We start from the raw sequence: 24,117 nt of genomic DNA, 5'->3' as shown, positions 1-24,117 counted from the left end.
ACATACCAAAAGTCCACTCTACACACTTTGGCTACACCACATAATTCAATACACAGCAGAGTCCAGAACAAGGGGAGTAAAGGCACAAGCTAAAACTATCAAAACACGCATACTTAATGTTCGACACCTAAATAAGTGGGGTGATGTGTGAAAGTGCTGAGTATTGGCCTAAGTTCCCTGCAGTTACCAGTAATGAAAATGAGAGTTAGAGAGCCCTACAAGTCAGGCCCCTTGTGGGTGGGAGGCAGGAGACTTTAAGCATCTTTATTTGACCACTTTGGCCACAGTAGTTTAACTCTTCCCCTTTTATATGTGAAAAGGGCCAAAAAGACCACGTGAAGTGGAAGTTTTAACCAAGAATTCCAGTATTGGGTGGATTAATATTAGGTTGTCACTACATGCTTTCAGCTACAATAAGAAACTATTGTATATGCTGTGTGAAGTGATCTTTTGTACACTAGTGCTATTTGGAGGTAACATTGGTAACAAGCTAGATATCTCTGGAAAGAATTGGTTACGTTACTTCAGAAAAAACATTCAAAGATAAAGCATTACAGAATTACACTTGGGCTAAAGCATTAGATGATATGACCCAATTGATGTCATTTTAGGGATTGATTGATTGTTTTAAATGGAAGGGAGCTGGGGGAAGAGAGAGAAAACCTCTCTCTAGAGGAAGGGTCCCATGTATTTCAACACCATTGAATTTCTCTTGCCAGAGCTGTGCTCTAGAATCTAAGATTTAATTTAAAATAAATAAAATCCATCCCTCATGTTTGAAGACGTAACCCTGAAAATATGCAGCCTGTGTGCAATGCTGCAGTGTTGTCTTGACTTCAGAAAGAATAGCACGCGCATGTGAACTGCTCCATTCATCTCGAAGAGACTTGTCATCTTAGGTTTCAGAGTAAAGTTAAAGAGATTAAATATCAGCATTGAAATATGTAAGCAACACTATCCAACTAATGAGCTTTCCCTAGAAGTCCAAGATCCCTTCTGTGCACTCCCCAACTGCCAAAAACCTCTAGCTTGTCCCTCGCACTTTAAACGTTACCCTTTTTCAGTAAAAAATTCTGCACATCAAGAACTGGAAATATGGGACTGATCTAAAATAAGTTGAACATAAAACATACAGGGCTCCTGTACTGCTTGTGTTATTAATCTCATTTAATGAAAAACTTAAGTTTAGCCATTGTTGCTGCAAAAATGACACCAGACTGCCACAGCACCTGAGAACACTGCTACAGAAGATACATCCATCTCGCCACAGAATACAGTGGACCTTGTCCAGAGGCTTGCCTTGGCATATTGTTAACCTACATTTAAATTATGACATTATTTCAGTTACCAAAGAAAGATACACCAAGACTTCTGGCCACATATAGCACATAATTCTGAAATTTAATTTTTTTGAGTTTTGTTTTAACCCAGGTTATGTAGTCCATTAAGGTTTTAAACATCACATTTCCAAAATAGCCTCCAGGAAAACTATGGCACCAGGCCAAAGGTTTGTTTTTGTTTTTAAGTTAAAAAAAGAGATGGGTGGCAGAGTGAGGGTTATACTAACTTTCAGCTCACTGAAATGCAAATAGAAATATTAAGTCTCCAAACTCAGCCTGAATAACAGGGATGCTAGTACACTACCACCAACACAGTCTAGGACACTGAAGTATCTAACAAGATTATTCACCCAATTATTTAAAAAACAAACCAACCAGCAACGTTACTAAACAGCTCACTAAATATACAAAATTACATTATCTAGGTACAGTTTATTGCAAAATCAGGAAGGAGACAACAAACTAGAAGTTTGAGTCTTTCATTTCAGATTTTTTTATCACCTATTCATATTTCAGTCACTCACACATGCATATGCATGTACACACGTGCATACACACGCTGTACACACTATTTCTGAAACATTTGAGAGTTCCCACAGTCTTACAGGAAACCAAACCTTATATTTCAGTTTAAAAAGTTAAATTGAGGTCATTTACCACAAGACTATAAAATCCTCCTATAACACTCGAGGAAACAATTACATTTTGGGATTTGGCTTTCCAAAAACCATGCATAAAGGGAAAGCATATTTCAATAGCTCTAAGACTACTTTAAAGTTAACAAATTATTCTTCAGAAGTCTGTACAGAGTTAAGTTAATATAATTGTAAAAGTAGCCTAATGAATGCCTGTAGTAGCTATCTCAAATAACTATTGCATTATAGTAAACACTGTTGATGGGCACCAAATATCTAAATTTCAACAGATCCAACAATTGTTTGCTTCTGGATTAACATTAAGTTCTAATGTTACATTAAAAAACAATTCTAACAATTCTTTTGAGCTGCTAGAGTTTCATAAAAAAAATTCCTTTCAAATTTTCAATAAATATGCCAACATTAAAAATCTAGTTAAGACATGCAAGACAATTTACATAACCAAGAACAATTCAAATTTTATAATAAAGGCAACTTGCATTCAAAATGAACTTTACCCTTATTTTATTTAAAGGGTAAACATGAATTAAACTCAGCTGTTTACCTGAATTACAAAAGTAACATGATTCAATATGAAAATAAGAAACTGTCTACAAATCTCTGACAGTAATAAATTGCAATATACAATGCATACAGGAGTTATACAGAGCAACAAACTCTTGTACAAAACAAAAATACTTTAATACCCTTAAAATCCAATTTTTTTAAAATTCATGAAAAAAAGATTTGAGTCAGAATTCACACCTCCATTAGTCAAGCCTCAGGTAGCTACATTACAGCTATTTAATGTACAAAGAGAACTCTCTCCTCTGTCATTTTAAACTAACGTCTCCCCTCACAAGTTGTACAGCTTTCTTGTCTCTTCCATTCCCAAATCCAAAGCCTTCTTCAAATCACGAGAACTGAATTTGTTGAACACCAGAGATCTAGAGAGGGGGGAAAAGAACGTAAGCTTAGTTTCAAGTTTCTGTCCTCGGAAGCTGTATCACATTTAGTAATCTTGCAGGTCGTAGTGTCAGAAAGTCATGACAAAGGTCTAAATACAAGTTATTCTCATCTCTTTCAGACTGGGGGGTCTGAAATAGGGCTTTGAATTTTAGCAACAGAAGGAAGAGAGTGGATGAGAGGATACTGTACCTGTTGATAAGATGTTGTATAAACCATAACATTTTGCTGCTGGCCATCTGTAGTTATTAAACCTGCTGGCAACTGGTTAGCTAAAAGAAAGAGCATTTTAGTTAAGGTAGTTAGACAAAACTGCAGGATACATAGAACCTTGTTTAAAGTATATATTATCATTCACAACAGAAAGTTCAGTTATGGTGAGAGGGACTATGGCATAACCTTCCTCCTCATATCTACTCCCTGAGTACTATAAACTCACACCTGTTTACTAACAAAAACAAGTTAGCTTCCATTAGCACTGCAGAACTGAAACTGATTTTATTCTGCATCAAATCATTATCTGAAGTCAGCTTGCAAAATTTTTACTGCTGATGATGTATGAAGGCAAAAACCAGCTTTACTTTCCAGTGTGAAGTGGACTTTACCATACTGGCCACTTGAATTCTAAAAAAAATAAAAATTGTTAGACCACGGAGCACGTAGTCCAGGGTTTCCAAGACACAGCGAGAGACTATCCCTGCCCTGACGGAGATGGGATTTGTTAGTGGGGAAAATGGGGCAGTGGTAAGGGTAATGGTTGCAATTAGAGCTGTGATGCAGGCTTGGATGGAATCGTGCAGCGCTCTGAAGGACATGACAAAGAGCTTGGACTTAACACACAGTGACCTACAGGAAGCCAGTGAAGTAAAAGTTTTTGACTAGTAAACTGACTAAATGTGGTGTGGAAGTCAAGAGACTAAATGGAGAACCTGTTAGGTAAACATTATCATTTTGTGGGTCTAAGCCCTGTGACAATCAAAGGGTAGAATTATTACAGAAGTCATTAGGAAGCAAAAGGCTAAACATTCAGTTATAACTTTGATATTCTGCATTTGGAGAGAATAAGTGAGGGGCTGGTTTGGAAAGTCCAGCCATTTCTACATAAGGATAAGAGACAAAAACACAACACTAAATCAGTTTCCTATTTTAAAAAAGTTTAACCAAATGTTTGACAGAGCTGAACATCTTACATTTGAGAGATTAAATTTGGTCTTTACCATATTTGGTAAAAAAAAAAAATTGATTTTCCTTGAATTAAGTTGTGCCCAAATTAAAAGTTACATGCAAAAGACACTAAGTCTAAAGTTAAACTCTTCAGACAAGATAATCCTACACAAACATACGTGACTTGCAAAGCACACTTTTTATAAGAGATAGTGGTTCTGTCTCCTAGTCCTGCCTCTGCTGGCTCTTAGCCAGGGGCCTCCTGCTCCCTGGTGAGTCCTACTATTCTCCTTCAAAACTGCCATTTTTAATGCTGGCATTAAATCATATGTGTGCAGTAACTTTCCCAACCACTCAAGCTTTGCATCATAGAATGTCCTGAAGCCTCCAGAGCCTGGGAAATCTGAAATATGATTGGTGAGCAGGTGTCAAGGCATTTCTTCAGCCTTCTACTTCCAGATTAGGGAGCATCTTGCAGAGACTTGGGAAGTAGACAGCAGACTCACACAGTTGATAGGTGTATCCTGTCTTCACACCAGTTCTTGAAAGCGCTATACTAGTACTTCTAGTAAGCGCACACACTAATGGTGCTGTTAGGAAACATTCCTAGAAGCATAGGAATGTTTCCTGTGAGTACTACATCAGTGCCTGCATAAAGGGCTCATTCATGCGGTTGAGTTAGCTTTCTCTCCTCCACTCATTTTTCTTTACATGAGTCCTTGGGAAATTACGTATGACCCCTGGGTCATCGAGTCCAGTCCTTTGCTACTGCAGGCAACAGAGGTAGGATTAAAAATCCTAAAGTTTAGATTCAAACAAACAAACAATCAGGACCTGCAAGAGTTGAGGTTTCTATAGCAATGTTAAGGCATTGTGAACACAGTATTTTCTATTCCTGTTTACCTTGCTAAATGTATAGATATATACATTACTGTTTGTCTTTAAATGTATGACAGAAAATATACAGAAGGCGCAAAATGGCTGAGTTAATGTTGCTGTTGGAAAGTTACCCTTTATATTTGCTGACCTCTGATGTTAAACCATGAATGTCAATGTTTCATGACCTTGGGGGGTGAGGGGGTTCCACTGTTATCAAGACCTTAGTTCCAAATTAAAAAAAAAAAAAAAATGAGGGACCCCTATGAACCTTCAGGCCCCACTGCATGATATGGGGAAGTAAGCTACAATGGAGCCATAAAGGAAAAGAACAGTTTCACAAGATTCTTCTTCCCTCGACCATAGCTGTCTTTTTTCCCCCATGTCCACAAAGTCTGTGCATTCTATTTACGGTAAGAGTTTCAGAAGGACAGGAACCAGAGAGGAGCCTCAATTTCATTTTGGCAGACTCCATGCCACAAAATGTGATTTTCTTTCTTCCCTCCCATGCATTTTTGCAGGAAGATTGAATATGGGCTTGAATGGGCTACTATGGAAATAAGAAAACTTTAAAAATGATATTCTTTAAAAATCTAATGAAAAATTACAGCACTAGTTCATGCTCTCAAAGCACTTCACATTAGGACTAGAATTTAAACCTAGTGCCACTGGATATGATTACCAACTGCAAAGTTAATATCAAACAAATGATGAATAAATTCTGACCCTAGGCGCACAAAGCTTCCGTTGACTCCAATGAATGCATCTAAGTGCAGGTTATCCCCAACATTTCCCAAATGAAAATTTGGATTATTTTAGATCCCACCCAGATAGTCTGACTCAGGCTCAGTTACTAAGAAGAAAATTCTGATTAACATTTCCTCAAATCTGAAACTTTTGAGGATCTACAAATAAGTAGTAATGAGCTCTGAATTAGCAATTTAGAGGTTTACTTACTAAATGCTTCTTCTGTGAGCTCCTCACTAAGACCGTCTGCAGTTGTAACTGTTCCTCCAATTCCTTTCTCTCCTTTCATTGCCTTGAATGAAATACAGAAAATGTTTGTATTATAATAGTTACCTTAGATTGCTCATCATCGTAGTTTCCTAAAACGGGAACTTTTACAACTGCTAAAAGAGCCTGTATGCAGTAATGAGAAGTGTGACACTAACATCCAAGGACTGCAATTATAATGTTTCTTTAAAATATTAATACACACAGTGAGCTTCCGAATAATTGATTTAAACATTTGCTATACTCCTTACATCAGAGATTTGTACAAAGTATAAAGACTGCACTTTTATAGGAGATCCTTCAAATACTGCAAAAGTAAGAGTTCTGTGGTAACTCACAAGGAATAGTTAGGTCTACATTTTGCACCTAGAATTCACTGCAGAATTCCAGGAGTACTCAAAATGTGGCAAACGTATGCTGGTTACATAAGCTTATTTGTTGCACTTTATACATGGATATACACACTTTCTAGAACAGTTCTTGGGATATGAAGTGGAAAAGAGACAAGATGCAGTATTGGATTGTTCCACTAATTTGTATGCTATAGCTTTAATGCCTTTTCTAATAGCTGTGGGAAGTAATTATGTACAGTGCCAATGTCATACAATAGGAAGATCACTTTAAAACCCAAGATACTGGATTTCTTCCCCATAGTATCCAATATAATCAGAACCTGAGGTCAGCATGATGAGTTAAGGCACTCAATGAACTGGGTGCTGTTCATCAGCCAGGCTTTTTGTGAAAACATCAAGGCAAGTACTAACATAAATGACAAAATGTACATGCGTTTAATGGAAAAAAAAAAGTTGAGGCAGTTTCCTTTATATAGTACTCTGAAGACGAGACTGGGAACATCATTTATGGCTGACAGGCAAACCCAGAACCAACAAATCCAGATTTTAAATGCTAGCTCCATTAGCCTATTGACACAGTTGGTAGGGTAATCAATGTCACTGTAAAGAAGAGGTATGTTTGAAGCCAAACAGGCTTAAAAATTTTCTTAAGAGCTACTGCAACATACAAGCTAACCCAGCATTCAGACAGCACTACATGAACACATGGAAGAGGGTTAGCGTATGGGGTGTTCTGTGTACCGTGTGGGTGTGCGGGAAGAATGGAGGGATGTTGAGGAAGGGAGAAGCATCTTATTAGCTGAACGTTCCTATAACTTGTTTGGACAGACTCCGTTCTTGAGTCAATGTCTCATGCCACTGTCTCACAAGAAAACTCCCCATCCTTTCGCATAAACTGCCACAGAGGGATGATGGGTGAAGGAATAGAATATACATTAATCTGTTCAGATCTCCCCCCCGCCCCAAAGTGGAAAAAGGCAGAGGACAGCTCTATTTTGCGTGAAATTTAGGTTGCTGGAAGGAAGGAAGTTCATGCTAAATTCTGAGAAGACTAGAGGATATGCTGAATCTTGAAGTATCTTCTGCAATAAGAAATGCAAATCTTAATGCCAAAACAGGGTATTGGAAAGTACTTGACAACCTAAGCAAAATATGCTCAAACAAGCATGTAGCTGACAAGTTTTCATGTCACCAAAGTAAGGTGTTAAAATACCTTTCCACTTCCCAGATTAGAAATGCAATCTGACAAACTGTAGTGGGCTAGCTCCTCAGCTGGTGTGAGTAAGTGTAGCTCCACTGAATGCGCTGAGGATCTGGCTGAGTTCTTAACAAGAGCACAAAAACTGATTTTTACCATAATGTTTGAAAGGTTCTTCAAAAATCAGTTGAACAATTTAGTTACTTTGGAACAGCAAGTTTGCCAATACTCTTAATTATGTTTTTAAGTGGTTTTTATCCCATGTCATGTTCTATTCTGATGTGTAACATCCATGTCTACCTCAGAGTAGAACATGACATGGGATAAAAGCCATCAGTCACTGGACAGAAGATTCTGGGGTATGGTGCAAATGAACCATTTTCAGCTGTATATGGAGATAAAGAAGAGCCAACACTGAACACGGTAAGTTTGTCTAAACCTGTGTGGAAAGATAGGCTACCAACCTCTCTGAATTTTTGGAGATACAGCTTCAAAGGTTCAACATAACTATCAAATCCCAAGGTAGACATGGCAAAGAGAATATCCTCTCCATTGATAGTCTTTCGTTTCTCTTGATGACACCTCTCACTTGCTTCAGATGTTATAAAGCTGATGAATTCACTTACACACTCTTGCACACACTCCTTTGCATCTTTAGCAATCTGGTAAGAAAAACCATTACTAAAGTCACCTGAAGTTTGCTTAAGCTTCACCATGTTAATAAACTGAAAATTAAAGCTCTACTTACTAAACCTGTTCCCAAAGCTCAATTCGGAGATCTGAACCTGAAAGGTGCCAGCCAGCCACAACTCCCCTTGACTTCACTGGAAGTTAGAGGTGTCGAGCCCCTCTCAGGATCAGGCTTGTGGGTTACAGCTCTTAGGCTCACTAGTCCAGAGAGTCTTGCAACATTACACTAAAAACCTGTAGTACCCCAATTCTTAGTATCAGAATGATAAACTAGAAGATGTGGGGACATCCCCATAATAATTATCCACAAGTAATATGCATATATGAACAAAACTGGTGTGCATATGCAAGACAGCCACCGGATGTCACCACTGTTCCAGGTAAAATGCAGATAAAATAGCATTTTAAATAGAGTAAGACTATTATGTTACTACTTCAGGTGACACTAGACCTCTACAACTTCTGTAATATTTCACAGCTGCATTCTGTACAAGCTGTTATATATGCACACAGTTTAGAGACACTAGTGGGTTGCATGCTTCCCTTTCTTCTCTTTGGACACAAGCCATTATATTCACAGTCAGATCTGAATTCATAAGTTATAAGTGTAAGTGAATCTCATGGTACTATAACCCTCTGGCAGGGGCGGCTCCAGGCACCAGCACACCAAGCATCTGCCTGGGGTGGCAAGCCACGGGGGGTGCTTTGCCAGTCGCCATGAGGGCAGCAGGCAGGCTGCCTTCAGCGGCATGACTGGAGAGTCCGCTGGTCCCGCGGCTTCGGCAGACCTCCCGCAGGCGCGCCATCAAATCCGCGGGACCAGGGACCTTCAGCAGGCAAGCCGCTGAAGGCAGCCTGCCTGCCGTGCTTGGGGCAGCAAAATACGTAGAGCCGCCCCAGCCCTCTGGAAATGGAAACTAAGAAAGATATGAAATTGGAGTTATGATTAATCTGATTGGACAGCACTTTATGATGTCTTGTGGGACAAAGCATCTTCATGAATTTCTATTCTCCTTTAATTTGCTCACTTTACCATTGAGTCTGTATCTCAGGCCTTCCAGAAGTAAGATTCTGCAGCTCAGCCAGGGATATTTTATCCTAATCAGATCCATAACTTGTGCTTACTCAGTTTGCCCGGCAGCAAGCCTCTGTAGTGGTTTTTAATATTCTAAGTTTTCTAAACAAGCATTCAAGTGAATAAACAGATATGCTCCTGCCAAGAATAAATTGAGTGAGTCAGAGTTTTTAACCCGTTAAAAATAAATTAGGTGATTTAGAATAGCAGAGGGGTGCTATAGCGGAATATTTAGGAAAGTAAATAAGCAAGAATCCACTGAAGGATTATCCTTATTTGATGCTTGTTCATATGTGACAAATCTATTCCAGTTGGAATATGTAGAAGGAACCTTTGTATCTCAGAGTAATAGCAATCTTTATTCAGAACCCCATATTCTCTCTGACATAATTTTCAAGCATCTAGACACTTGGGGTCAGCAGCTCCCATTGTGATATTTATGGCCAGATTTTCAAGACAGCTTAGCACTCAATGTGCCATCTTCTTTTGAAAACCTGACCTCAATTGTGGGTGCTGAGCACTTCTGAAAATCTGGCATAAAGAAAAGATTAATGAATATAACTATCTTACACTGGAACACTCAGCGATTTTGAAAGCATCCATGACTGCCATGGCTTGCCTATGCCAGGTTATACTTTAATGTCTTGCTAGCTGTCTGATTATTTTATAAGCTGTACAGACGAAAAGGAAAGTTTCTGCAGCAAGACAAGAGCAATAAGCAATACTCCAAATCCTATGTAATGGCATTTTGGCATCTTGCTTCTGGAAATACAGAAGTTCAAAGATGAAAAACTAGATTTTTCCTCAGATGATTGAGAAGGAAGTTCTTATTTCACCCAAACTGGCTCACTCATTCCAATTTCCCTGCACTCCAATTAAAAAGAAAAATCTCTTTCCTACAAGTTTAACAGTTCTTAATATTTGATTGCCATCATGCCTGAAAACTTTTATGAGTGAATGTCTGGTGGCTATTTTGAAAACATTCTTAGTCTACGTAAAGCACTGTAGACACTAGATAAACACAAAGCCTACTTTGGACCTGGCTACTTCAGTAATTTACATTTGTCATACAATTTAGCAATCTCATTAGCCTGTTTAAGTGTGTCCACACCAGGGTTTGCACCAGTTCAAACTGATTTAGACACCTGCTTCAACCCTTGTGTTTAGATAAGGTCTAAGCAAGCCAGCTAAAATATTAGCCTCTATTTTTGACCAAATAAGTCCACTCTTATATGACAGTTATGTATAATCTGCATGTTTAAAAAAATACTACCAAACATCACAGCTATAGACTCCATAATATGGATGAATAAATTAGTAGCTTATATTTTTTATGCAAAAGAGCAGTTTTAATCTTTTAATTGTTGGATTCCTGTAACTCAAATATAGTTCAAAATAAATTTTGGGAAACCTGGCCAAAAAACAATTGCTCTCAAAGAGCAAGTGTACAGTTTCAGCAACTGAAGATGGAGATGTTTTACTGGAACCCAAGTTAGCCTAACCGAAGAATGAATGTAATACATGAATCTGTTCTCATTAGCAGAACAGCCCTGTTGGATTTAGCCATGGATATTACCTTTCCTGTCTGGGGTATGGCATTTTTCATTATCCTTGCCACATTTGCAATTGGAAGATATATATCTTGTTCTCTAAAACTCTCTTTTGAGCCATTTGTGTCTTCATGATCATTCATACTGTCCTCCGTGTCTAGCAAAATAAAGAAAAGTTAGTATTGGGTGCATTTGTCAAGCACCTTCTATCATCTTACCTGTATTCTACTTATTAATCCAGGACTATTAACATTCCAAACCTCTGATCACCTTCAAATAGCTGCCATTAAAAAAAAGCTTGCTACAGAAGTGTTCCCTCTTATCATCCCCCAAAAGTGAAATTTCAAACCCCATCCGCAACAGAAAATGATACTGGTCTGAAATAGATGTCTAGCAATATTCAGTGAGGTTTAAGATTTAACAAGAGTTGAAATGGGAGATTCCCAACTTCCAAGTGAGTACCACACTTGCTTACAGCCCTGAAAGGTCCAGAGTTGTTAAAGATCAACACATGCTCCCATGACATTGTGGTGCCTAGGAAAGTTGTTTTCTATCACACCTCACCAATATGTATTCTTTTTATATATTACACATGGACACGTCCAATATTGTTGTTCTGGATACCAGCTTCACAAACACTAAGATTTAATTTGTTTGTTGAACAATGTTATAAATTTTTTTTTTTTTTTTTTTTTTAAAAAGAGGCATTCCTCTTCCAGCAAAGAGGCAAGCAACATCCTTTGATATTTAACACACACCACCCCATTACAGGTCAATGTAGAGCATGTTCCTGTGGATTACTTCTTTTTCCCAGAACACTAGATTGCTTTCAAAGGGGCTCCGATGTTAACATTGAAAGTTGCAAACCCATTTTCAAATTGATCAAGACTGAATTGTATGCAGGGAGTCATTATGAATGCAGATAAATACCAATGCTTAGCTTCATGAATGATGGAGAATTAATGGAAGAGCTAGACAAGAAGTGACAGGACATTGTAATACTTAATAGTATTATGCTAAGACAGACAAACTTCCACTTTAACTGGTAAGTTTCTTACCATCATGAGGCTGTATTACAAAGTGACTACCACCAATGTAATCTCCAGCAATTCCTAGCTGAGAAGCATCTGTTGTAGAACTGTCACCGTCCATCTATAACAAAACAAAACATCAATCATGTACTCTAGTATACCACAGATGCTACTGCTTAGCAGTAGATTCATTTAAGTTACCTTGAAAGTAAGGGGCCAAATTCAGCCCTGGCATAAACAAGCACTTTCCTATTAAAAACAGTGTCCATTGCTCTTCAATTAAGGCTGAATTTGACCCGAGATGCTTTGGCGTCAGTAGCTCATTCACATTTAAACTTATAGGAAGGTACTTTTAACTGTGTGGGCTGAAGTTTTCCATGTTTGGCCTCTGTCTCAGGCTGAGTTTCTGGAGGAAAGCTTCAGCAAAAACTCTGCAACCAGTTGAGAATGAGAATAGGGAAACATAGGTAATTTTGCCAACTTTTAAAAAGGAATTCTAAAGCAGTGGTTCTCTATCCTTTGAACTCAGGACCCATTTGTAAATCTTTATGGCCTGTCATGACCCAGTAAATAGTTTTAGTGCAAAAACCATCCGGCTTACTAAAACATTTCTTACTAACGATATATAGTATATATATTAAGTACTAAATAAGTACACTCTGTATACCACAGCAGTAGCTCCTGTCCTGCAGAGCTATCTGGACTCAGCTCCCTGCCCTGGGTATTGCAATCTCTGGGGTTGCAGTGCTATTCAGGTCTAGCCAGACCAAATTTGTGAATGATGCAAAGGAACACAGCACCACTTGCTCAAATTTGGCCTGGCTTGCCCATCATCATGGTGGAGCAGCAGCTGGGCAAACCTGAGTGATGCTGTGGCCCTTCATACCAGGTCACAACACTCAATGCTAGAACCTGAGCTCAGCTGGCCCCGCAGAACCAGAGCTGTAGGATGCACCCCTCCAGGGTGAGAGCAGGGCAAAAATCTGCAACTTCCTACCCCAGTATCTCTCACCCTCTTCCCTCCCCCCAGAAGCAGGACCCAGCCCCTTGCCATCCTTTGACACATACGGGCAACCCGGTTTTGGGCTGCAACCCACTGGTTGAGAAATCCTGTAAAGCCTCATTGGTATGGAGCAAGAACTCAAAATTTGATTGGGAGTTAGTCCTGGGGCTACAGAGGTGTCTTTTGCTGTCCCCATGAAAATACGTCCAGATTTGGCCAAGTCACACTGAAAATTGCCATTTGCTTATAATTTTCTGGATGTTCTGTCTGCACCATGTATGCTTCTTGGTCTCAATGACCCTCTGGCTTAATTCTGAAGCAGACCAGCAGCTCTAGGTTGTATGCAGACCAAATGGTTTCACCTTAATTTCTGTCATGAGCTTACCAAATAAAGTAATTGAAATTTCTGCAAATTCAGAAGCACCTTTCATTCTGTTTGTTGTAACGATTTGATTTTTCTGCAGAACTATTTAAAAAAATTTTGGATGATTTTTCAATTGGGGAGGGGGAAGAGGGAACAAACAACAACAACCCATCATGGAATTAAAATTTGCCTGAGCAACACTGGTGATTCCCTCCCCCCTTTCCCCGGCAGACATGCCAAAACTGAAAAAATTTCTCAAAACAAGCAGAAAGTCTTTTCACTTAAAGTTTCCATCAGAAGCTTTTAAAAAAAAAATAAATGAAACATTTTGAAACTGTTTTCATGAAAAAATGCTCTTTGCATAAAAGGCTGAATTTCAATGAAAAATTCATTTGAAAAATGTCAAGCAGTTCTAGCTGTTAGTATGTGCTAGCAGCCATGACAGTAAGATTACATCTGTAATATGACTTACACTGCAAACAATGTATGATATTTTTAATCAGTATTAATAAAATGTACGAAATTCTAAAATTTAATTTGGCATTATTTCAAGGAATCCACTTTAGTAGAGTGCACGGGTGGTCAATTGAGTAACACTGGTGTACTAGGACTTCTCCATTGCTTTCACTGTAGGGAAGCAGAAACACTCATCTGTCATTACCTTTTTACGGAGGAATAGCAGAGTTCCAGGCAACCATTTTAGATAAAGTGTGATAGCTGGGATGCTGTCTATCATATTCACTTAAAAATTAATTCGTTATTTAATGTTCAGCAAGATACACGCTGTATCACCATTTCCATATCTGGGAATTAAAGTAAATGTTTCCTACCTTCAGGAGTTTAATTAATCTTGTTTGTTGTGGTTTTTTTCTGTTGTTTCTTGTTTAATCTTACATAGTCATTGGCTAACAAAAACCCAACCATTCACATCTGGATTTCTCCTTAATGAGAATGAAAAGCAGTCTTACACCTGATCCTACAGAGGGATCCACCTCATGGATCTTTATGACCACAGAAAGGGTTTTCTTCAAATATATATTCTATACCAGACTGAGTACTCATCTTACTGCAACCACCAGCAATATTGCAGATACTTAATTGCTATCACTAGTGAGAGTTATCAAGATGAAAATGTTTGAGACCTGTCTACATCGGCAGCTTAGAACAGGTCAAACTGCACCAGTGCTGGCTGTTATAGTAACAGGGGTGCTAGTATATCTACTGTGGATTAATCCAACCTGAATTGAAGAAGCAACCTTGTAACTATGTTGATAGGAATTACAAGATTAATAATGTTGCTAGTTTAACCACATGAAGGTTGTGTCTATCACAACCTGGCCGAGTCCCTCTCTCTGGGCAGGGAGCATTCTGTTGTGAGTGAACACAACTACTGGATACCACATGTTTCTAAGCAATTTGGGTCTGGACAGTGACTGGTTACTGTTCCTAGCCCTGGATCTTTAGACACTCCAAGGTGAAGATACTTGTCTGACACCTCTCCTGGGCACTTTGGCCCTACACCCCAGTGACCTCACACCGTAGCCCACCTACGCCTCAGGTGCTTATATATGCTCCCTCAGAGTTCCACCACACTGGGTCAACTCTTTCCAAGACAACGTGGCAGGCAAGCAAGGAATACAGACTTGGTAAAGGAATTTCTTAACCACAGACACTTTACTCTTAAAAAAATCACTTGAGTTACATATCTTTGAAAAATAACAGTCCTGAATACATTCCCCGGTCTGATCTCATCCCTCCTGCGACTCCTGGGTTTGATCAGCATCCTTAGACTGGGCAGCCCTTCTTGACTCTTCTCTCCTTAGCCTGGTCTTCTTTGAGTGTGGCACTAGTCTGACATTCCCCACCCCTTTCACAGACAGCATTCCCTCTTGAATAAAGTCTCTGACCCCTTTGGCCATGTGCCTAGGTTAAGGTTCATCAGCCACTTTTCCAGCTAAGCTTCTGCATAGAGTTCATTTTTCTTCTGGATGGGCTGATTGTTGAAGATTGCTCTGTGCCATCTTCACAGACAGTCATTCAATTTGTGTCAAGCCTGTACTACAAACATTGATGCTCTAGTCCACAAAAGGGGATGCAATACCACATGAAGGTCACACTCCAAAGTGAAGATAACAATAAAAAATGGAATCCCTGAAAAGTGGAATTCACACAAAACAAGATGGAGTTTATGACGACAGACTCTCCCCCTCCTCCCCCAACCTGCACAGGGGAATTTCAGGGGGAAAAAATCCCCACCTTACTCTTGCTACCACCTGTATGACCCCACTTGTGGTAATGATGCAAGCATTAATATATAGAGAGGGCACCAGACAGCCATCAACATTTGAGGCAGTGTTGCCTAATCCTGCTCAGAACAAGTCTTTTGGACACAGTGGGTAAAATGCCAGTGCCTATACGAATGATTTTACTGATTATATGATTGGTAGAACTGACTTTTGGTAGCAATGGGGGAAAAAATTCTGAGAAAAAAATCCAAGCATAGATAAGACCCAAGAAGATAATTTATTCCATTGGTTGGAACTGGTGGAATTTGGACTTTTAAATTAGATGTTCTACCCAAAGACATAAAGAGTGCTTCTCATAGTTTTCTCACTTCAACAGAAAAATGATAAAGAATATTCCTTATTCATGGATGAATTTTTATGCTTAGGGCCTTGTATCTTCACTTTTATAAGAGTTAGATGAACAGCAGCCATAGGCTCTTGAATTTTCCCTCATAGTTCAACTGGGACTTTCATTATCCTGTCTTAATCCATTCCTAAACCTTTCTGGAGTAAACACTATTTGTTTTATGGTTTTGAGGTGTAGAGGGAAAGAAAAACTAAATTTCAGTTGTTGCTTAAGCCATCTGGATCCAGGTATCCAGAGAAGAGATATTACACTAACATGACACCCTACTAATGTTTCTTTCGGTTCTGTTCCTGACATTAACATGAGCCTGTTTAAAGATGGCTGTTACTAACAGTTCGGTCACAGTGGATAGTCAGAATAAAAATACTGGAGTTTTAAATTCAGACTTGTTTAAAATTATCATTTAAATTTACAATAATCTGTCATTGGGGTTAAGATCACCGTAAATGTTTACTTAACACGCTCAAAGTTAGCTCAGTACAAGACTCATATTCTATATAGCATGACCTGATTTATGCAACAATAAAGCACTGCAGTATACAGCTATGTTAACTGGCTACAAAATAATTCAAAAGCATCCAGTTTTAAACTGAAATTATTCTAAAAAAATGCACCAAAGTTTAACGTACCAGAGAAATGTCCCCAGCATACAGCAATCTGACTCACTGACAAAGTGTGGTGGAGAAGGGCAGTGACTCCTGTCAGACTGACATTTCTGGTAACAACAATGCAACTACGCCATTGCTGCAAGTGGGTACTAATTATCAGAACATCAATAAGCCTCTAGAAGGAGAGCTAGACCTTGGTTAATAATTTTAAGAGTGCTTATGCAATTTAGGAGCCTATATCCTGCTTTCAAAGATTACTTATGTATTTAAATTCTTTTTGAAAATGGGACTTGGGCATCTTTGAAAACTCTGTCCTGACTTCAAGGACTCAAATCCTGCACAAGGGTAATTCTACTATGTTCTTACCAAGGTGGGATTATATGATATCCTTTTTAATAAAAAGGAGCATATTACTCTGTTTGCATGGTCACATAATGGCATCATACATGGAGCCTCAAAAACACTGAATTTAATATGAGGGGTAGTCATGTTAGTCTGCATCCACAACGACGAGTCTGGTGGCACCTTAAAGAATAACGAATTTATTTGGGCATAATCTTTCCTGGGTAAAAAACCCTCTTCTTCACATCTGAAATGGGTTTTTTACCCACGGAAGCTTATGCCCAAATAAATTTGTTAGTCTTTAAGGTGCCACCAGACTCCTTGTTTAATTAGTATAATGGATTGCATACCTATGCAATAAAAATACAGCTACATTCGACATTTCTAGAGCCTGTTTGAAAAATGACTTGAAAAAACGGACTGGCTTGGACAGCAACACAAGCAAATGGAGTGAGCACAAATAAAGATAATATGGGGTAATGTATCAAATTGAGAGTCATGAATTGGGAATTTGAAGTGGTCAGGTTAGTTCCATTCTGATTTGAGATTGTCAATGATTTGGAAGTAAACAGTACAGTAATTTGCATGTAAATAGTCAGGGATGTATTGCAAACACCACTGAAGACAGAAATACTGCAAAGAGATCTTAAGGAGTTAAAAATAGCAGGAATTAAGTGAAATTGCTGGGGAAAATGGAGATTAAAACACCTGGAGAAGACAATTCAAGAAAAGGAGGGAGGGAGGAAGGCAGGCATTCAGAATTGTACTAAATGAGACTCAAAGGTAATAGTGGACAGCAAATTAGTTTAGATGTGAACTTATAGTATCATATTGCATAAAAAAATTAGGTTCTGGGCTGCACATAAAGATGTTCTGGAGCAGTATGCATTATTTCCTTGTCAGCAATGCCCTATTGAGACTGCACCTAAAATACTAAACTCAGTTCAGAACACCTCACTATCATAAAAACTTAAATGGGATATAGGATTTACTTGGAAGGAAAGAGTAAGGAATATTTGTGCCTTGGCTCAGTGGACATAAGCCTACAAGCTTTTGAGAAGTGTGAATACCAAGGAGGGGAGAGGAAATTTAGCACAGTACAATAAAAGATGCATAACTAAGAATAACAGGAAATGAAAAATCTGCCTTAAAAACAGGGACAACTCCCTGGCAGTGTGATTTGTAAGACTGGAATGATCTCCCACAGGAAGTTAAGCAGCAGGCCTTGTATGACATTTAAAACCAAACTAGAAAAAATAAAATAAACAATGTAGGCAAGAATCCTGCACTGGAAGGGAAGGGCCTAGAATAAGTTTGAGCTTTCTTTATCCTTTTCAGTTGCTGCACTTGATTTAACCCAAATCCTGAGGTTTCCCTTTATCTTTATTCATTGTATTTTGAAAACCCTAGAGTCTTAGTAATATAACCACTAGACAAGAACTTGAATAGTCCACTCAACCAATTTAGAGTAAGAAACTTTGCCTACCAAGCATGTGCATGGGATGGGGAGAGAGGACATTATTCCATCAATTTCTACAGAATTACTTTATTAAAATGTTTAAAGTCTTTACACATTTGCAGCTTGTGAATGGATGCCCTGTGTTCTTCCTGCATCTGAAGCATCTCTATTCACTTTGATGCATCTCTATTCACTTTGATGCTCAATGCCTTCCCTAACAGCTGCAGCGTGACATTAACTAGATCGGACAGTTTCACTGCTGCTATTCAGCATCTAGGCCAGAGGTGGGCAAACTACGGCCCATGGGCCACGTCTGGCCCGTGGGACCGTCCTGCCTGGCCCTTGAGCTCCCGGCCAAGGAGGCTAGCCCCAGGCCCCTTCCCCACTGTCCCCAGTCCCCTGCAGCCACACAGGCATCACTCTGGGCAGAGGGGTTGCGCACTCCTGCCAAGCGGAGCTGCAGCGTATCTGGCTCCAGCCGGGTGGTGCGGCTGCCAGACATGCTGCTTTGAGTGGCATGGTAAGGGGGCTGGGAGGGTTGGATAAAGGGTCGGGGTCCCCGGGGGGGGCAGTCAGGGGACGGGGAGCAAGGGGCAGTTGGATGGGGTGGAGGTTCTGGGGGGCAGGGGTGGAGGGTGGATAAGCATGGGAGTCCCAAGGGCCTGTCAGGGGGCAGAGGTGTGGATAGGGGTCAGGGGACAGGGAATGGGGGGGGCTGGATAGGCATGGGGTCCCAGAGGGCCTGTCAAGGGGCAGGGGTGTGGATCAGGGTTGGGGCAGTCAGGGGACAGGGAGTGGGGGGGGTTGGATAGGGGGTGGGGTCCTGGGGCAGGGGTCCCAGGGGTGGTTAGGGGCAGGGGTCCCGGGGGGGCAGTTGGGGGACAAGGAGCAGGATGAGGGTTGGATGGTCAGGGGTTCAGAGGGGGACAGTCAGGGGGCAGGAAGTGGGAGGGTTCAGATGGGGGCAGGGGCTAGGCTGTTTGGGGGGGGCACAGCCTTCCCTACCCAGCCCTCCATACAGTTTTGCAACCCCAGTGTGGCCCTTGGGCCAAAAAGTTTGCCCACCCCTAATCTAGGCTGTAAGAGGTTCCCTCCATGTAGGCTCATCCACACTATACATAAAAAGTGTTATAACAGAAGCCGCTTATGCCAGTTAACTTGTACACTAGCATGGTTACAGTTGCAGTATGGAGAGGCCCTAACAACAGACATTTCTTGTTGTTGAAACAGACACTAAACTGAGTAGCTTGGTATGTGTGTGGTGGGGTACACCAGGAAGAATCAGGCACAATTTCTGTCATTTCTTTTGTGGGGTTTCGGATTTTTTTGGTGGGGGTGGGGAGGGAGAAAGAGGGAGTATGTGGGGAGAAGAGATGTGAACTGGAAAGAATCAGAGCTTATACAGGCTATTTAAGAAAAAGTTTGTGCAGTTCCTGTATTTTTGCAGAGACTGAAACAGATAAGCAGTGCTGAAGAGGAGGCTACACCAGCAGCTCTCTGTCCCATCTATTCCAACAGCACAAGCACAGACACACAGTTTGAAATGTTTTAAGGACATTCAATTAATATTTTAATAAACTGTCCTAGTACCTTTACTTAAATAAAAATATCCTTCATTTTGTACTGTGATCCATTATTTTTTGTTCCCTCCCCCCCGATTAGTTAAAACTGTAAGTCAGGGCAGAGGCTATTTGTCCTTTATCATATTTAAAAATATTTCACACACATACGAAAAATAATTTCTTCACCTCAAGCAAAGAGCAAGTAGAATTTTCCAAGACTAATTCAGGAGAGTTTTATTTTCGGCCAATACTAGATACTCTAACATGCTAATCTATTCAGTTCAACTCTAACAATGTGTCTTATACATTTTGATGAACTCTATTTATTAAATAAAATAAATAAATAACTTCCATCTATTTTTACTTGGCACTAATCCTAAGAAGACAGACACTTTCTAAATAACAGTTACAAAAGGTAATTAAAAATAAAAAGTCTGAATAATGCAATAACCTCATTGTTTAATCACAGAAAGATTTCAGGTGTGATACCCAACAATTAATTTTAAGATTAAATAAAAGTTAGATTAGCAATTTTTATCCACTTTTAAATCCTGATTAACAGTTAAATTGTCTTGATTAAAATTAGAGATTAAAGCTATTTCTATACCATAGCCCACATCTTAGTAGAGTGTCATGGACTACTGTCCTCTTGCCAGCCACAGCTGTGTAGAACTTCCCCTATCCACAATCACACACAGACTCCTCTCCCACTGGCAATCACATATTTATATGGCAACTACCGCAAATTATTTATATTGAAGGGTAATACCAAGATTTTATTATTTATTTTTAAGCTTCTTTTAGTCTAGTTAGCAGCTCAAAATGCCAGCAGCCAATACTACAGAACCAGCCAGCTCGCTCCAGACCATCAACAAGTGGTTGATATACCATCTTGGGAATTAGTGATTTAGGATCAGACCACCCTGGATTTTCCTGAGCATTACAAATAATATTTTTCCTAATATGTTAAAACAGATGCAATACAGACTATACAGAAGGGATAATTTATTATATAGCAGAGTTTGGCTGGCACAGTGAAAAAGTGTACACGCTGTTCAGGAAATCCATTCTAACAGCTGCACATGAAAACAGTTCTTGCACATATAACAACAACTATACTGTGGTAGTACCCCAAGCTGCTCCTTCCATTTTGCCTTTTGGCTACTGCTTCTTTTGTCAGAAAAGGCATCCCAATTAACTTTTTAAAATACAGTATGTTTTCCTGTCAGCAAGGCAAAGGTAATTATGAATAAAATAAGACATTCAAGGATGAAGGGTGGCCTTAATTTATCTGATACAGTCTTGTAATCTATGACTGAATATACCAGAATACCCCAAAGAATCAATACAACCATGCCACTCTCACAGCCTTCTAAGACTCCTACACTAAATCTTATTTACAGAAGCAAGGACTTGCATTTAAGTGAGACTTGGCCACAAAAAAGGGAAGTAGTAGAATCTGATTAAGTTTCTTTGCAGTTTTACACTTTTGGAGTGGCCTACAAAATGTGCAAGCTTGAAGAGTCACATACAGTACTAGTCTTTGATATGTTACTGGAACTTTACGTTTGTTTTCTTTTCCAAGTTATTCTTAGGCAGTCTACAGCACTCTGCTTTCTGTGTCAGCCTGGATTTTGTTTCAAGATGGCAGCAAAGGCTAGCACATAAAAGGAGCTAAAGACAGGGGTAATGCACCTTAAAATTTAAGAGTGTTGTAGTATGTTGATCCCAGGCTATTAGAGAGCACTTTTGAACTTACACAGAGCAAGAGCAGAAGAGCTCTGTGTAAACTTGAGCACTTGTCTCTCTCACCAACAAAAGTTGGTCCAATAAAATATATTACCTCACCCACCTTGTCTCTCTATTAAAATGGAAATGTTTTCAGATTTAGGTTACTAGTCACCATTTGTTACTAGTTACTTTTGCACTTCACTCAGACTTGTTGGCCTCATAAATTTCACTTCCCTCTTCTTATGCACTTGAACACAGCTGAGCCTGAGTTACAAACACAAAAGGAAAATCTTTACATTTAAATAAGCTTTATGAATTAAACTTCAGCCAAAATCCCCTAAATCAAGATCAAACCTGCTTCACCAGACATCCTTTCTTGTCTGTTGGTTGAAGTTCACATCAAGTTTCTAAACACCTAGGAAAGTTTATTTTTATCAGCTTGTTCAGAAGCCTAGCTGTCATTTCAGTATTAACTGTAGCTGCTGGAAGGCACAGCAAAGGGAAGGGAGAGTCCCCTCTCCCCATCACTTACTTTCCTCATCCTGAGGGGAAGGTTTACCCACAGACTCAAGATACCATCATTTTGTCTATGAGAGTTGTGCATGTTAAAGAAAAGAAAAAGAGAGAGAGAGACACACACACACACACACACACTCTAAAATCCATTATTTCCTCTCTAAAACTGAAGTGCCACTGCCCAACACTGTGGAATCTGATGCTCCTGCCTGGTTACTCAGATCCTCTCACCACATCCTGGTGTTTTCGGGCCTCACCCATGCTGAGCACTTTCAAGGGGATTTTTGCCTGTGAGAGGACTGCGGGGTTAGCTCCTGGGTGCCCATGTAGAGGAGCCTAGTTGCCCTAGCTCTGACCCCAGGATCACCGACATGCTGCACCACGCCAGCACCGCCATCCTCCCAACCCACAGACGGGCACAAAGTCGGAACTGCGGGGGGGAGCTGGAGGTCGGGGAGCAGTTGTGGCCGCACCAGGGGCTCGGACTTCCCGCACGCTCAGCAGCCGTGGCCGGGGCTGCCGAGGGTGGGCAGAAAAGGTCGCCCCTCCCCGCCCAAAATCCCACAAGCGGCCCCCAATCCGCGGAGACCCCAGTCGCCCCGCTACAGGGCGGGGGAGGGAGCAAAGGGGACACGACCGGGGTTTGACCGGGGGGGGGGATCCCCGTTCCCGCCCCGCTGCTGGGCACCGCGGCCAGGGCCGAGGGGGGACCCCGGAGGCGGGCAAAGGGCGATCGCGGCTCCCAGCCCCCGCTGTGACCGGGGCGGCGCAGGGGCTCTCCCCCGTGTGCGGGGCAGGGGCAGCCCGGGGAGCCGCGCTCCCGCCGCCCGGGGCCCACACAATGGAGCCAGAGTAGCGGCCGCGGTGCCCCCAAAACCCCGGCCAGCGGGATGGGGGGGGGCGCGTCAGTCCCATCTCCCCCCGCTGGCTCCGTCCCCGCCCGTCCGTCCCGGCTCCGGCTCCGGCCGCACAAAGAGGCGAGCGGCCGCTGGCGGGGCCCGGGCTCCTCTCCCCACTTCCTGGTCCCCTCGGCGGCGGCGCCGGGGCCCGGGGAGGGAGACGGACATTTCATTCGAGCCTGCAGTGGAACCGGTTACCAATCATTGGCCGGAGCCAGGCACAAACCTCCAGTGCGGCCCTGGTTGGCTCCCTCCGCAAATCGGCTGTTTGGTTGGACAGAAAATGGCTGCGAAGGAACCAGTCCCAGCGCGGAGCCCCGCTTCCCGCAGCCGGCCTGCCCTCCCTCCGCGCCGCCTCGCCGCCCCTCCAGCCCCGCCACCCTCGGCTCTTCCCGCCGCGCGGACTCCCTCCCGCCGCCGCCCGCCTTCGCCTTTATACGCGGGGCCAGAGCCAGGGGGGGGGGGAAGGTTGTTGCTCCCTCAGACGCACTGACCCCACCTCAGACAGGGGTCGCTCTGATATGGGGGTCTCAGTCGGGGGCGGTGGGGTAGACCCCGAACAGCTCTCCCCACCACCATTTACACACACACACACGTGGGGGTGTCAGTGGGGTAGACCCCGTGCAGCTCCCTCGCGCATCCGTTTATACACATGGCCGTTGTAAACCGAATTGTCTGGGCATTGAGTGCCTGTGTAAGAGGAGGGATGTGTTGGACACTCCATTTCTAAGATGGAGATAGTGTATTTATATATTAATTGTTGATCACTAAGAATGACATTACCGAAAGTTGTGTGAAACTCGCGTTATACTTTACAAGAGTTTTTGTTAACATTTTCTTTTGCATCAGTCATGAGAAAATTCATACATACCTAGGCATGCAAAACTCACCCAAACCCACAAATTTCCACTTGGAAAAAACATGAATTGTATGTGTTTGTGTGTATATCTATATAGATATAGATAGATATAAAACCATAACAGAAGAACTCAGATTCACTCAAAAGGTTCATAGGTTTGGTCTGAGTTTCAAATTTTTAATGAAAAATGAAACCATTTTGCATGACTTTATGTTTCATTGCAAACATTT

The 24,117-nt window shown here is 41.1% G+C and overlaps 1 protein-coding gene across 3 annotated transcripts; it reads right to left on the bottom strand.

Moving 5' to 3' along the window:
• Positions 1-1,382: 1,382 nt before the first annotated feature.
• NFYB (nuclear transcription factor Y subunit beta) lies at positions 1,383-23,367 on the bottom strand. Of its 3 annotated transcripts, XM_044987682.1 has the most exons (8): positions 23,255-23,274; positions 21,735-21,877; positions 11,920-12,013; positions 10,888-11,018; positions 8,011-8,208; positions 5,939-6,020; positions 3,134-3,213; positions 1,383-2,922 (listed from the first exon to the last, which is right to left on the bottom strand). In XM_044987682.1, exons 3-8 carry the CDS (start codon positions 12,011-12,013, stop codon positions 2,890-2,892), a joined length of 618 nt encoding a protein of 205 aa, XP_044843617.1. In that variant the 5' UTR covers positions 21,735-21,877; positions 23,255-23,274; the 3' UTR covers positions 1,383-2,889. The 3 variants fall into 3 exon arrangements, with proteins under 3 accessions (XP_044843617.1, XP_044843610.1, XP_044843605.1); XM_044987675.1 differs by lacking the exon at positions 21,735-21,877 and having other exon boundaries at positions 23,255-23,367; XM_044987670.1 differs by lacking the exons at positions 21,735-21,877; positions 23,255-23,274 and adding an exon at positions 22,146-22,169.
• Between the last annotated feature and the right edge of the window lie 750 nt (positions 23,368-24,117).

The sequence above is a fragment of the Mauremys mutica genome, chromosome 1 (assembly GCF_020497125.1).
Source record: "Mauremys mutica isolate MM-2020 ecotype Southern chromosome 1, ASM2049712v1, whole genome shotgun sequence".
NCBI classification, from domain to species: domain Eukaryota; kingdom Metazoa; phylum Chordata; order Testudines; family Geoemydidae; genus Mauremys; species Mauremys mutica.
The sequence above is the reverse complement of the archived record's forward strand: the minus strand, read 5'-3'. Positions and strand labels throughout refer to the sequence as shown.

Excerpts from the sequence above, each read along its gene's own strand:
- NFYB (XM_044987670.1), bottom strand. Across the intron at positions 6,021-8,010 it reads ATCTCCAAAAATTCAGAGAG|GCAATGAAAGGAGAGAAAGG; the intron begins GTTGGTAGCCTA and ends ATTTCATTCAAG. Across the intron at positions 2,923-3,133 it reads ATACAACATCTTATCAACAG|ATCTCTGGTGTTCAACAAAT; the intron begins GTACAGTATCCT and ends CCCCCTCTCTAG.